Source organism: Taudactylus pleione, unplaced genomic scaffold (genome assembly GCF_031769625.1).
Source record: "Taudactylus pleione unplaced genomic scaffold, aTauple2 ptg000041l, whole genome shotgun sequence".
NCBI classification, from domain to species: Eukaryota; Metazoa; Chordata; class Amphibia; order Anura; family Myobatrachidae; genus Taudactylus; species Taudactylus pleione.
The window spans coordinates 79,154,092-79,169,370 of record NW_028284443.1 but is presented as its reverse complement, the minus strand read 5'-3'; the positions used below and the strand labels follow the sequence as shown (position 1 = coordinate 79,169,370).

The window sequence follows — 15,279 nt, the reverse complement described above, 5'->3', positions numbered from 1 at the left end:
ACGATTGGTTGGTTAAGTGACCTATGGGGTCATACAAGCCGGCCGCCGCAGATGCTAAAGAGAAGCCAGGAAATCTCCATCTGCCGACAGAGATCCTGGCCTTGTCATTCCCACACATGCCTCAGTTTAGGGAACAGAGACCATCGCCGGCCCCTCCCCTCCCTTAAAGGACAGCAAACTGTCAATCACTGACTGCTGCGGAACTGCAAGCCACAACGCAGACCTGTAATGCAGATGCGCAGTACGGGTCTGGCACCGCAATGGGAGGGGGGTGCTATGAACCCCTAAGCCAGCATTGCCAGTGGGGAGTGCGATCAGTGTTATCGCTCCCCCCGCAGGCATAGGAGACTGCTGTGGCTTCTGCTTAGCAGCCGTGAGCAGTCTCCCAGTGCAGCCAAGCACATAGCAGTGTGTGCTGGGCTACTGTGATGTAAGAAGGAGAGGAGGGGGCAGCACTGGGCCCCTCCAGCAAGCCGGATAATTAGTACCTGCTCCCCTCCCCCTCTCGGCACCCCTGGTTGCAGCCACCTTCCAGCAGCTGATTTGCTTTGACTTTTCTTTCTTCTCTTTTTCCCATCCCTCCAACCTTCTCATATATATATATATATATATATATATATATATATATATGTGTATATATATATATATATATATATATATATATATATACTATACCTCATTCGTCTTTCACCTGCATTTTCAATATTTCTCTATTGCCCTGCAGCTAGTTGTATCTTTTAGACCTATTTGTAGCAAATTTGCCTACTCTCCTGGAAGTTGCAGGAGTCTCACGATTTTTTGGGTAGTCCCCCGAACCCGCGGAAGAGTGACTAAAATTTCCGCATCCCACCCACTTTCTAGTTAAGTGTGCCCAGATGGGGCGATAATTGCCAGGAATTGTGGGTCCATATGGAAGGGGCGGGGCTTAATTGCTGCAAATCATGTACTTTTAGCTCCGTCTCCTCCTCACGGACCCGCGATCCACTGAATTTTGCAGTGACAAGGGAAGGGCATAATGATATGAGAGTCATTAGGCTCCCTACAGTGGTCAGCTGCATCTCTTTCTGGGATTCTCCCAGAGGGGAGAAACCAAAAGTAGGCAAGTATGATTTGTAGGTGATATTTTTGATTTTCACTTCTTCTATGTACCTGAATTTTCTGTAAGTTTATGTCAACTTTATATTTTGATAGTATAATATATGGGGTTTATCGTGGGCTTTTGGGTTATGATGATTTCTTCACAATAGTGGTGGCAGTTGTATAATGAATTTATTAATGTAAGAAGGTGATTCTGTTACCAGTGGAATTGCCCTTTGGTGCGCCATCTCCTTCTTGCAGGGGACCTCACAGCTTCCATACTGTTGCTTCCAGACATTACATAGCCGCATTGAATGTGCAATGACCTCCCCTCACTATGAGCCGCTACCAATATGAAGATTCCATTCAAATGGACGCTCCTGAGGATGCCACATGGCTTTTAACCACTCACCTATTTCCATTCTCTAACAGAATTAGCACACCTGGTATCATTCTTCTGGGGTACCCCTGAAGGTGGGAATCCTGCAACTGCTAGGCTCTGGATACTGCATGGCCTGGCAGTAGGGACTCTCCATCTTCATATGCAGCCTTTTCTGCAAGACCTCCACTCTCCCTCTTTTCTGTGGCAGATGGGGGCTTCTTACAGTGGAGGTTTTCCGTTCCATTATGGTGTGGTTAGTCACAGCACAATGGTCGACTTCTCCAAGTCCAAGATGTGGGATATTCGTCTTTAGCTAGCTAAACACTATACAATTATTGGGTCGATTTGTCAATAATCGGGTGATCGGTCTGATTTATTGTATAGTCTGTATGAATGATCGTTTCAGGGTTTCACTGATAAAACAGTTAGAAAACATCCATAGACGCATTCCATCGACTATCTGATCTGTCGGTCAACACCGAAAATCTCGGCCTCAATTTCCCAATATTGCAGCGTGTGTGCATTCTCAATAATCTGCCCATATTTTCTAGGATTTTTCATCTTTGTGGGCGTACTGTATGTATGCAAATTCACTGTGAAATTCACCAGGTATTTCATTTAAATTGTATAGTGTGTAGCACAGATCAGTGATTTTGCAAAAAAATCGTCCCAATTATCGGTTTGATAAAAAAATTGCATAGAGTGTAGCTAGCTTTAATCGCCTTGGGTCTCCACATAATCTGCTGAAGTGGTAACTGGACCTCAATTTTGCAAGCCGTGGCCATGCCCCTTTAGCCGTGTCACTGCCTCCCCTCACTGTGCAGTGCTCACCAGAGGATGGGGTTTAAACCTGGTGCATGCCGGGCGTTTAACCTATAATTAGATTCAAACACTGGGTGATAGGATCACATTAACTAACAACAACTATTTTTCTGGATGACTCTCTTCTTGAAAGTGCCTCAACCTAAGCTATCCTCTTTATGCCAAAGAAAGAAAGGTATGCACAGCTACCCTCTGAATCAAACTAATACTGCTTTTACACCTAAATCCTGGGTCTGACACGAAATTTGGAACACAGTTCCAAAACGGGTCAGACCCAGGACAGACTTCTTCTACTGCAGCGCCGACCCGGATTATTCCCGGATCGGCGCAGTTCACACTGCACACGGGTGCAGTGGAACACTTCTCCCGGTGCTTGGAGATGACATCATCTTCAAGTGCCGAGAACCCCGGAAGTCCCCATGCTGTAAGCAGGACCCGGGGTTCCCATTCAAACTGCATGGTTTCACGGATTGTTCCTGTGTAAAACCCTGCAAGTTACCTGGGTTGGATTGCCGGGTCACTCAACCCAGGAATCCAACCCTGGCCCTAATTACACATACGAGCAACCCGGGTTAACCCTGCAATAACCCGGGTTTTAGCTCTGGTGTAAAAGGGGCAAAATACACTTTAAATTCACTTTCCAATATAATGTATCCCCACTTCACAATATAAATATTTGGCAAATATACCAATCCCTCATTCCGCCAAAACAATATCCCCATCTTTACCAACAATTACCCAGTTGTCCCAAATATACGAATTCCTAATCTAATCCCAGAACACAGTATTAATTTATAAACTCCCACACTATAAATTGTATTAAATAATCTCTAAATCTCGTGTGCGTCTTTTACGAAGTATGATTAGGGTATAAAAACACCAACCTCTAAATCGACCTCTCAATCTGTCACTTTGAGAATGAGTTGTGCCCTAAATTTGGGGGAATTTATAAAACCTTTAACAGAACAAAAATGTTAGATAAACGATAACTAGAAGCTGATTGGTTGTTAGGGGACAACCAATCAGCTTCTAGCTATCATTTATCTACATTCTATAAAACGATAGCTAGAATCTGATTGTCTGCTGTTTAAAAGCTTCATTAAAACTCACCCTTAATCTGTGTGTGCTGGGCTTATGGGTGCACATGTGTAAACCTTGGAGGAACGGTAGCACTTCAGCCTACAGAGATTAAAAAGTGCCAGCTTGTGAAAATTTGGTACCTCAGCATTCCGTGCTGTAATAAGCTGTTAGGTTAATTGTGCTAAGGTTCCTAGTGCCAATATGTCAGGCAGAAATCTTTGGGTTAACTGGTAGTGATGACATCTTTTTCATTGTGAGACCTGCCTTGATTACAGCCTAATGGTAATGCTCACTAACAGTAATTGTGATGTGTTTGGTTTGTTCGCAGGATCCCCGTAGTCGACATAAGTTCAAGGTTCACAGCTACAGCAGCCCCACATTCTGCGACCACTGTGGTTCTCTTCTTTACGGGATGGTTCACCAAGGAATGAAATGTGCTTGTAAGTAATTCAACAGGTTGACAGTGCCTTCAAGTACATGACGATCTAATATCAGTTATAAGCATGTCTGTATAGCTGTAACCAGTTATGGGTAACAAAAATAAAAATGATGAGGTAGTGCACATTATCTGTGCCTGTATGGTTGGGATCAGCTCTTTGGAATCTCTGAAAGGCCAGAGATTCCAATAAGCATACCAGGAACTGCTGCACCTAGAGTTGCCACCTTTGTTCTGGCAAAATACAGGACTGGGGGAGGCATGGCCAAATCTGGAAGGCGTGGCCACCATCCCCCCCAAAATAGAGAAAACAGTATGCGCCACGCCATATGCTGTAAAGGGAGACATTTGTCCCCCTCAGCAACTGACCCTCCTAAAGCCAAGGCCCAGGTCTTGGTGGTGATGACACAGACCAGATCTACAAGCTGCATCCAGTATTGAATGAATACAAGATGTAGCATGTCCCTTTTAATTACGGGATGATCCTGTAAAATACAAGATGGGTGACAACACTAGCTGCACTGCCCAACCAAGACTTTTAATTCCAATTATGGTAAACTATACACACATGACACACTTTCCTTATAAAAAGTCAGCGATTTAAAGATTAATCCTAAAATATTCCCAAATTCAAGCAGTTAACACGTCAACTCAATTGGATGAAGAAAAAAAAACAGATTGTTCACTAATTAAAGCAGCAAGTGGGAATTATACCCTGTTTTAATGGAAGCCTAGTGAGAACATTCTGAGTACTTAGCTAAATGACAGCCCGTCAAAGCCTTGCATCCACTGAGAGCCTTTTACTACTGTTTCCCTGCAGGCTGTGAAATGAATGTACATAAACGCTGTGTTCAGAGCGTACCCAGCCTCTGTGGGGTGGACCATACCGAACGCCGTGGACGGATGCACATCAGGGTGGAATCAATTAATGATGAAGAGTTTCAGGTAACAGGTATGTGAAAATAAAGTATTATAGGGTTTCAGTCCAAATTGTTCAGTACTTGTGTGCTACAGTAAATCACACATTAGACTGTGAAATAGAAACGCAATAAAAAAAAGAGTGACTGGAATTTTTTACTTTGGTCATTTGAAGAACTTTCAAAAATGAATGTGAAGCTGGGGGCATATGGTTGGTTTACAGCAGGGATGGGGAACCTCAGGCCTGAGGGCCGTATAAGGCTCCAGGAATCATTTGGTCTGGCCCTTGGAGCTTTTTTCTGCTAGCCTCATTTGGCTAGCAGGATGCCTAGAATGGCACCCTGCAGCCAGAATATATGCACCAGTGCAGCCTGGAGCTTCCTTATGACACTTCAGGTGGTCACACTACTGCCCTTACAGCTCCCCGGAGCATCCTCAGGATGCTCCGGGCATTGCTGTAATCACTGTCAATTGTGGCCCTGCCCTATGTGACATCACACGGAAGGGGCATAGCCTGCACCGGGCCTGCGAATAGTGTTATATACAGTATATCAAAATGGCCCTCTGCAGAAAAAAGGATCCCCGCCCCTGGTTTACAGTGATTAGTTTAGGTTGATAAATAGGCACCTAAAACCGATATGTGTCACGGAGAAGGCTTCTGCTGATTAACAACTAAGTAAATCGGTGTAGCTAATACAGTAGTAGGATAAGTCATGTTTATAAAATTGTATTGAAGAAATGCAGGGGTCTATTTACTAAGCAGTGTTAGGAGACAGAGTGAAAAGTGATAAGAAAGTGATAAGGTGCCAGCCAATCAGCTCCCAACTGTCCTCTCACAGGCTGTGTTTGAAAAATGACAGTTGGGAGCTGATTGGCTGGCACCTTATCACTTTCTTATCACTTTTCACTCTGTCTCCTAAAACTGCTTAGTAAATAGACCCCACAGAATTATAATGATGATGAGGGCTTAGCTTGAAGTAAATAAAGACAGCTTCAGTGACTGTAGTGAACATGGTCTGGTTGTGTTTTCACACAAACACTCTTTGGTTCCATTCAGCATTGTACGGTCTTACATAGCCGCAGGGAATTGCCTGTGCAATACGATACAACTAATATGTATATGCAGCAGTAGGTGTCTGGTGTACAGATGTGTCCACACACATCTATCCTCTGTTCATTACAAGTCGTGCTATACATAAAGCGGAAGCTAAGTGTGACTCCGTAGTGCAGAGCTTCTCTTAGTGTGACTTTTTCGCAGAGTGTTGCAAATAGATAGCACGAGCAGCTTCTGCTGATTAAAATGATATGCAGCATGTCTATGTTCTGTGTGTGACTGCGGGTGTATCTGCATGTGAAATGCTACATTACAGTATTACAACCAGTGACACTGTAACATAGCATTTCACATGCAGATACACCCGCACTTGCTCACAGAACATAGGCATGCTGCATATCATTTTAATCAGCAGAAGCTGCTTGTGCTATCTATTTGCAACACTCTGCAAAAAAGTCACACTAAAAGACACACGGCACTATCGGGTCACGCCATGGCATGGTGCGACTATAAGGACTATTTAATGCGCACCGAGGCTCGATGTATAAGGACACATCCGTAAATAGACATCTCCTGACTGCATTGCAGAGCTGAGTGCTGCGTCCTAAGAGGCAGCATCGAGGATCTTCTGTGAGACCATTGGCAATCTGAGTAACCCGTAGCTGAGGCCAGGAAGTCTGCATCTGTTTTCTGGAACAGAGTTCGGCCCCGCCCACTCCGAGCCCCCAAATGGCTACGGCTTGGGGGAACTTTGAGTGATTTTACAGAGGGAGACCTGCACATGCGCAATACAGATCCTGCACAGGTCTTTCACAATCGGAGTAGTATGCACATCATCGGGTTTGCGTACTACTATGAATCAGGCACCATATTATTAGATACTAAACCCCAACATGGCCTCTGAACTTGGTCATATTAAAATTGTATTGAATTTTAAAAAGTCTATTTATATCACATCTTATATCTAGTTCAACCTTTATTTTTATCACTTCCACATTACAAAATGTATCAGGAAAATTACAATACAAAATTCACCACCCTATAAAATATATAAAAATACCACCAGCTAACAATTTAAACTAACAATCACAGATGGGAAAAAAAACTGTACCGCAATCTACTGGTACGGCAGCAAAGAGAAGAGAGAGTGGCATGGATGGCATGGATCAGCAATAATATTATTTGCTTTAATTAAACTCCTTTTATTGAATATATCCTCCAACTTTGGCCGAGACTGACCAATAATTCTTTCACCCGTTCTAACCACCCTATTTAAGGATCTAAGGTCAGAGCAATTAGAATTTCCATACCACGCAGTTATGGAATATGTTAAGAGACTACACAGCAATAGAAGTTAACAAGGATCAGTCTAGGTAAACCTGTTGCCCGAAGTCTCCTTAAGAAAAACAGGTGTTGCTATACCATCCCCACTACAGCTGAGGTATGCCGAGACCATGATAGGTCATTGGTAAAATTAATACCCAGATCCTAAAACCACTAACCATCTCCACCTATGATGCATTTAAGAATAGTGGTAGATGCACAGTTTTCCTTGACCTCCTAAAATCAACCACAACCTCATTAGTTTTCTTATCATTTAAAAGTAAGTTATTTTCCTTCCCCCACTTGACAAGCTGCCTCACTTCTTCCCTATAGCATCAAACATCCCCATCACTAATCCATTCCACAACTGTAGTGTCGTCTGCAAATTTAACACAAAGTTTAGACTCTGTATTTGCAATACAGTCAGATGTATAAAAGGAAATTAAATAGGGGTTTCAATACACACCACAGAGGAAGCCCTGAATTTAAGATGACTGTAGATTAAAGCAAATCACCTATCCTGACCGACTGTGGACAGTCAGGCAAGAAATCCGACAACCAGTTACAAATGGGCACATCATAACCAGTATCTCTGAGCTTAGCGATCAGCACAGCTGGGACAAAAGCATTGAAAGCAGAACTATAGTCTACAAACAATAATCTTGCATATGAATCTTTATTCTCGAGATGACACAAAACCCTATGCAGTACCGCCAGAGCCACATCCTTAGAGGATCTATTTGACCTATATGCAAATTGATGAGTCAAAACCCACCGGAATGCCAGCCTTGAGGTGTCCCAAAACCAACCTCTCAAAACACTTCATAATTAATGATGTTAGTGCAATAGGATGATAACCATTTAACCCAGACACAGAGGATGATTTAGGAACTGGGATAATCGTAGTGGTTTTAAGACATCTCAGAATGACACACTGTTCTAAAGAAAAATTTAAAATATTAGTAAAAATGCCTGCTAGCTGGTCAGAACCATAGTGGCTACTAAGTCTACATTAACACATAAACCCACCATGGCTTCTCCTATAAACATATCCCAATCAGTACACTCTAGACTCCCCTGAAGTTTTAATAATGCCCCTTCCGGCCAAACAGTAATATATTTAGTAACCAGCCTAGATACTTGATAGTCTAATTAAGGGAAGATATTTTGGAACTAAAAAGAGAGATAAATGATCCGATTGCAACGGTCTTATAAGCGTCATTGATGTTAGAATATACGTGGTCTAGTGTATTATCACCACGCATTGGTAAATCCACATGCTGAGAGACCTTTGGAAGCACAGATTTTAATTTTGCCTAAATAAAGTCAGCGGCAATTAGAAAGGCACCATCCGGGTAAGCAGTCTGCTGTTTGGAGATAAAATTATACAGAATATCTAAAGCTGTGATGACATTAGCTTGGGGTGGAATATATACTGCAACCAGGACAACCACCGAAAATTCCCTGGGCAAGTAAAACGGTCTGCACTTCAATAATGAAAATTCCATGTCAGCCGAACAGTAGTTTTCAATTGGAGCAACATCCATACACCAGTTGCACCAACACCCCAACCTCTTTTCTTGCCGGATTTCAGTGTCCTGTCAGTCCTAAACAAAGTCCTCCCCGGCAATTGAAATGGGAAATCTGGATCATCCACTCCCTACCAGGACTCAGTTATTATCAATATAGAACAGTTTTAAGTGATTGGTAACCATACATTTTTGGCCTGATCTCGTCCATTTTATTGGACAGAGACCTAACATTGACAAAAGAAAACATATATGTACATGGATAAACATATACACATGTGTACACATATACACCTGTACATATATATAGGACTGTGCCAAGGTGGTGAATATATGCATCAAAACATTTTTGGGCATGTATGTAAAGGTATTGGTTGACTGATAACAACTTAATATATAAAGGTTTCTCTCAATAAAAGTATAATATATTTGGTACTTGTCTACTTTATGGACTCATTGCAGAGAGAACCCAATGAATGTTTTAAATGGTACTTGTGTACTTTACGTACACAAGTACCAAAAGTTGTCCCCACCTAAAGATGAAAGTTGTACCCTCGTGGGCTCGCTGCACTCGAGGTTATATTCCCCCTCTATGCCCACTTGGATGGTAGGGAATGGCGCTGGACGATGACATCAGGGTCCACTCCATTGTTATCAATTATGGTAATGTCTAAATCTCCTTCACGGAGAGGACCCTGACGTCATCAACCAGTGTACAGAGTAATTCCTAGTGTCCAGTGTCATTCCCTACCATCCAAGTGGGCATAGAGGGGGCATATAACCTTGTAGAAAACCACCAAGCCCGAAGCATGGTGAGCACAGCGAGCCCGCAAGGGGACAACTTTCTTCTTTAGGTGGGGACAACGTTCAGTACTTGTGTACGTAAAGTACACAAGTACCATTTAAAACATTCATTGGGTTCTCTCTGCAATGAGTCCGTAAAGTACATGAGTACCATATATTTAATATCAACATAATACACATATAAAAAAACACACAAAAACACGATACAATCCAATTGTTAAATATATGCAATGAGATAAAACTTATTGCTGGTACCACTTGTGGTTCACTGTGTGTGTATAAGTTGAATGATAATCCTTACTAGTCCAAGAAACCTTTGATCCTTAAAAGTTTTGAGAATTTTTCATAATAAAAGATATAAAGGTATCACAAAGTTTCCAATCGGCTCATCGGCTGAGGTAGCCAAACAGTATTTTTCTCTTACCCATAAGTATACTTGTAAATCTGCAGAGTCTGTTGTATGGTGGGCTGAAACAGCCTGTGTGTACTCCACACTGGGTAACCCAAGCTGGCTTATACCATATGCTCCGTGCTCCTGTGGGCTGTGATCCTTTTTGACTCTATAGTATACATAATTTGAGCACTGGTAATTTAATCCAGGTTAAGAAACATTAATTTCCAGTTTTGCTATAATTAAAAAAAGGAACATTTGCATAGCCCAAAAAAATGGGCAAATCTTTAAAAACTACACCAATATGCCCTTACAATATAACTTAATTGTTTTAGACTAAGCATGTCGCCTTCAACTTTGTTAAACATGGAGTTTTTGTCATTAGCACCACCTTGTGGAGAATTGTTATTACTACAGTTATTTTTCACACTTTGGAGCTGAGATTCCCCTTAGCAACAAGCTACAGTTAAAAATAACTATGCTATACTTGGATTCTCCTCCTGTTGTGTGTGCACATACTTGTTTTCAATCTGTACCCTGAGCCACGAAGACTATCCTGCTATGATGTATTCTGAGGATCAATAATAAGGTGTAAGAGGTGATTGGTATAGTACAATTTAAAAGTTTCTCTCTATTTATGAAGTCAAATGCTATTTTCAGGAAAATAAGAAATTATCCCAGTTCGACATTAAAGTGGATCCTATACACACACTTTACAGCTACAATAATTAACAATGAAAAGTACAATAAAATATATCTTGCAACATTTACCTTTTCTGCTACCAGGTGGCCACAGTGAGGGCCCCCATTGTGGACACTCTCTGACCTGGATTTGGATTCCCTATGTTCCTCTGGCAGTTATGACAACATTCGCTAGTACAAAAACAGACAAATCTCAGGTGCACAACTCCAAATTATTAATAATATATAAATGCAATAGAATTTTGCAATCAATAGAGGTTTTTAGCATAATCTTGGTCAAGGTTATGGGCCTACCCACCACATCCAGGTAACCTCTTTAGGGTAGGTCCCTAACATACTAGGATTCAAATCCAGAGCGCAGGACACCCCCAAACTGGCCCAGCTAAGCCGCCCCAGGGCACCGCCATAGTAAGAAAAGTGCAGTGTTAAAAAGATAGTTAAGAGCAGCCACAGCTGCATATTAAGAATGAAAATAAAAAAGTGAGGTACATGTATAATACACAAACAGTGAAGGGTTAAAATGTGTTATAAAAGAAAAATGTGTTATAATGCGGTGCCCTGAAACAGATCAACCAAGGCAATCCGGGGGACCCACGCCCCAAAAATGAACCAAAGTTGCACTACAGTATATAAAACTTGTAGGACTTACCTAGAATTGTGCCTAATACCAGTGTGCATATCTATTACCAGACTCCATGCTTTTAAACCAATAAGGTAGGGGTGCTAATCCAGACTGAGGGCGTCTCCTTTCCCTCAGGTGTGCAATAAAGCACATTAAATGGAGTATATGGGAAAGATTTCTGGACTGCACACCCTGTAATATATATATATATATATATATATATATATAATGGGAGGTGCTACCTGATGAGACTAATTGCAGGCACAAAAACAGACAAATCTCAGGTGCACAACTCCAAATTATTAATAATATATAAATGCAATAGAATTTTGCAATCAATAGAGGTTTTTAGCATAATCTTGGCCAAGGTTATGGGCCTACCCACCACATCCAAGTAACCTCTTTAGGGTAGGTCCCTAAAATACTAGGATTCAAATCCAGAGCGCAGGACACCCCCAAACTGGCCCAGCTAAGCCGCCCCAGGGCACCGCCATGGTAAGAAAAGTGCAGTGTTAAAGAGATAGTTAAGAGCAGCCACAGCTTCTTTTATAACACATTTTAACCCTTCACTGTTTGTTTATTATACATGTACCTTTCCATGATATGTTGGCTGTTTTTGTAGCAAGACTGGCAGCTTTCTCTATAAGGTTGGCAGCACTCTCTATTAAGCATGCAGCTTTCTCTGTAAGACTTGCAGCTACCTTTTAAGGGATTGGTAGCTCTTCTAGACTCGCTTATAATGGATTTGCCCTTTCTAGATCTTCCTTTCTCCTCTCTCTGGCTGGTTTGTGGACTCAGCTGCTATTTTACTTACATAAACTCTGCTTGGTGAGGTAGCGCTCCCCCAGCAATAGCCACACATAAATCTTTTCTGAGCACACTTCCACGTTTCTCCCTCTTCTTTGAAGTTAAACTTACCCTGTATGGCAGGCTTTAACATTTATGGATAACTTAATATTAGTTTTGAGCAGAACTGTATCTATATTAAACATAGATAAAAAATTGTAGTTTTCCATTTTTCAAGATATATTTTACAATACAAAATTACAGCCATTAGGAGTGGTACATACATTGTTTGACTTTAAGGTGTTCAGATTAGGGTACAGGTGATACTGCAAAATGCATATGTTTTAACAACTATGAGTAAGTTGCTGAGGAATAACTCTGGAAGGTGGACTTAGATTTCATAAAGCATTAATCAAAATTGTATTTGTTTATTTCCTGTACTTGCTGTTTTTTTTAAATTACTGTATTTATCTTTGGTAGTGGGTGAAGCACGGAATCTAATCCCTATGGATCCCAATGGCTTGTCAGATCCTTATGTGAAGCTGAAGCTCATACCAGACCCAAAGAACCTGACCAAACAGAAAACCAGAACTGTCAAGTCTACTCTTAACCCAATTTGGAATGAGGCCTTTATATTGTAAGTAAACAGTCTAGTAGTTTATTAACCTAATTTCCATTATTTTATTATTTTCTATCATTTATTTATTTATTTGAAGTAACTCATTAATAGATCTTAATTAGAATTTACAATTTGAAATTTGCAGATCACATATGCTTTGTTGTTTAGGGTTCAATGATCACCTAACAGATAGTATATTTATTTTAATTTAATGTTAATCGCTGTTTAATTAATATATTTAAATAATTTTAAAAAAATGTTTAAAATAGTTTTCATCTGAGCAGTAGACACTACGGGGGCTGGAATGTAATATAATGCTACAGTTGTGCTACTTATTAGTCGCCACAAATCAAGTGGATTTCCTGATATATATATTTTTGTAAAAAGCATGTCTCTGACCCTATGCCACGTAGCCAGCATTTTGGGAGGTGGGACCAAGGGTATGGGATCCCCAGAGGTTGTGGCTACCAGCAGAAGCCTTTACCAGTCAGGGCTGATGGCACTATAACAGGGAAACTTGACCAGAGGGGTTCACTTGCCATAGTGCCCAACCAACCCTAGGCCGCTCATCACATGACTGCAGGGCTAATTTTTTGGAAACGTAGGGTCAGTAACTGTGGGTGGAGCTACTGGGGGTGGAGCTATAGAATTGTTATACATTATATATATATATATATATATATATAGTATTTAGAAACAAAAGGCACTCATAGGGGCCTTTAAAATAAAACTTATCTTATATGGAAAATACATTTACCCCCCAGGACATTGCATCATAGTTAATGAGAGGTTAAAGAACTTCAAGTTCCTGCTTGTTCCTGCTAAAAAATAGCATGGCATGGCTGTATTCCGTAGCGAGAGCACTGTGGGCCCGAATCAGACACAGACGCTAAGCCGCGGACACACGCTATGGGCGATTGTCGCCCATCTGTGTATGCATCGCAGGGCACGTGCGCATAACAGTCATTGCGATCGGGAATCGTGCGCTCTTAGCGCAAAGACTGAGCGCTACTTTGAGTGACAGAATGTGCCGTTTGTGGGTGGTAACAGGGGAAGGTGCTTGTGAACTGGGGAGTGGTGCTGTGAACGCAAGTGTGTCTGGGCGTAAAAACAGAGTTTTATGGGTGTACATAATTAGCAAGGAAACGTCATTGTACACGTCACCTGGTTATATTTCAGCCTGAGTCATCGCAGTGCTTGCAGTGGAGTAGGGTCTACCTCAAGCGCTGCGTGCAGCTCCGATAGCTGTCAATGGTTCTGATTAATCATACACTTCCTGCAGATGACGTGTGCTAAGTAAGAAAAGTGGGCGTCTTTATACCGGCGTGCGTTCGCTCTGCCATCGCTCTTTAAGACATAGAGGGCCTGATTCAGAGCCGAACGCTCTGACCAGAGCGCTCGCTCTGAATCAGTATCCTCCTCCCTGAAAATGGAGCGGCCTCCTGGCCGCTTGCATAGCTGTGGGTGACCATCGCGACCATCGGGCTTGCGACGAGACCCTGCGGTAGGGTCTCGCTGCCGCAAGCCCAGGAGTGATTTTGGCTATCAGAGCCAAAATCACTCCCACTGACATCATTACTGATGTCAGTGGGGCCGGACTCAGATGGTAGGCGTTCCCATGGGAACGCCTCCGTCTGGCAGCCACGCCCAAAGCACGCCCACCAAAGGGGGCGTGCTGTCACTCACCATCGACAGCACGTCCCCTTTGGTGCGAGACCCCGCCGGGTCTCGCGCATGCGCACGACGGAGCTCCCTCCGTTGTGCGCATGCGCATTCGCACAACATCGACCAGCTTGCAAGCATCCTTTGCTTGTGAGCAGGTCTGAATGACCCCCAGAGGGCGTCCTTGCACCAAACAGTGCGATCCCGGAATTTGCATACCCGACCCCTTTTGGCAGCGAGAGAGTGCAGCTTAGTGTCCGGGTCTGAATCGACCCCTGTATGTCCTGGCATCTAAGGTCCACTGTAACCTGTAGTCAGGGGCTGGCTGGCAACTTTTAGCCTAGGGAGCAAATGCATGCAGGTGGCCCTGGCAGAGAAGTAGCCTCCCCTCAAGGGTTCCAGGGATGAGGCGGGTCCATATGGAATTAATGTAAAGTAAATATAAAGATATGGGGCAGCCCCCTGTAGTGGTGCCCATATGCAGTGCCCTCTGTGCCCCAGGAGAGCAGCCCCTTATACAGGCCACCAGTAGTGATCCTCCTATGCAGTGCTCCTTATACAGTGCCCCCAGTAGTGGTCCCCCCTGTGCAGTGCCCCTTGTACCACCAGTCGTAAGCTTCTTATATAGTGTCCCCAGTAGTGGTCCCCCCTGTGCAGTGCCCCTTCTGCACCCAGTAGTAAGCCCCTTATATAGTGCCCCCAGTAGTAGTACCCCCTATGCAGTGCACCCAGTAGTAGCCCCCTCTTGTAGTGCCCACAGTAGTAATCCCCCCCTTGTAGTGCCCCCAGTAGTAGTCCCCCCTTTGTAATGCCCCCAGTAGTGCTCTCCCCCTTGTAGTGCCCCCAGTAGTGCTCTCCCCCTTGTAGTGCCCCCAGTAGTAGTCCCCCCCCTTGTAGTGCCCCCAGTAGTAGTCTTCCCCCCCTTGTAGTTCCCCCAGTAGTGCTCTCCCCCTTGTAGTGCCCCCAGTAGTACTCCCCCCCTTGTAGTGCCCCCAGTAGTGCTCTCCCACTTGTAGTTCCCCCAGTAGTAGTCCCCCCCTTGTAATGCCCCCAGTAGTAGCCCCCCTTGTTG

The 15,279-nt window shown here is 43.1% G+C and overlaps 1 protein-coding gene across 2 annotated transcripts in view; it reads left to right on the top strand.

Moving 5' to 3' along the window:
• Positions 1–15,279, top strand: part of PRKCG (protein kinase C gamma) — a 452,626-nt gene that overhangs the window by 278,928 nt on the left and 158,419 nt on the right. For both annotated transcript variants that reach the window (XM_088459502.1, XM_088459496.1), the window contains exons 4-6: positions 3,690–3,801; positions 4,618–4,749; positions 12,407–12,563. In XM_088459502.1, the coding sequence (XP_088315628.1) occupies positions 3,690–3,801; positions 4,618–4,749; positions 12,407–12,563 (401 nt within the window). The remainder of the gene's footprint in view (positions 1–3,689; positions 3,802–4,617; positions 4,750–12,406; positions 12,564–15,279) is intronic.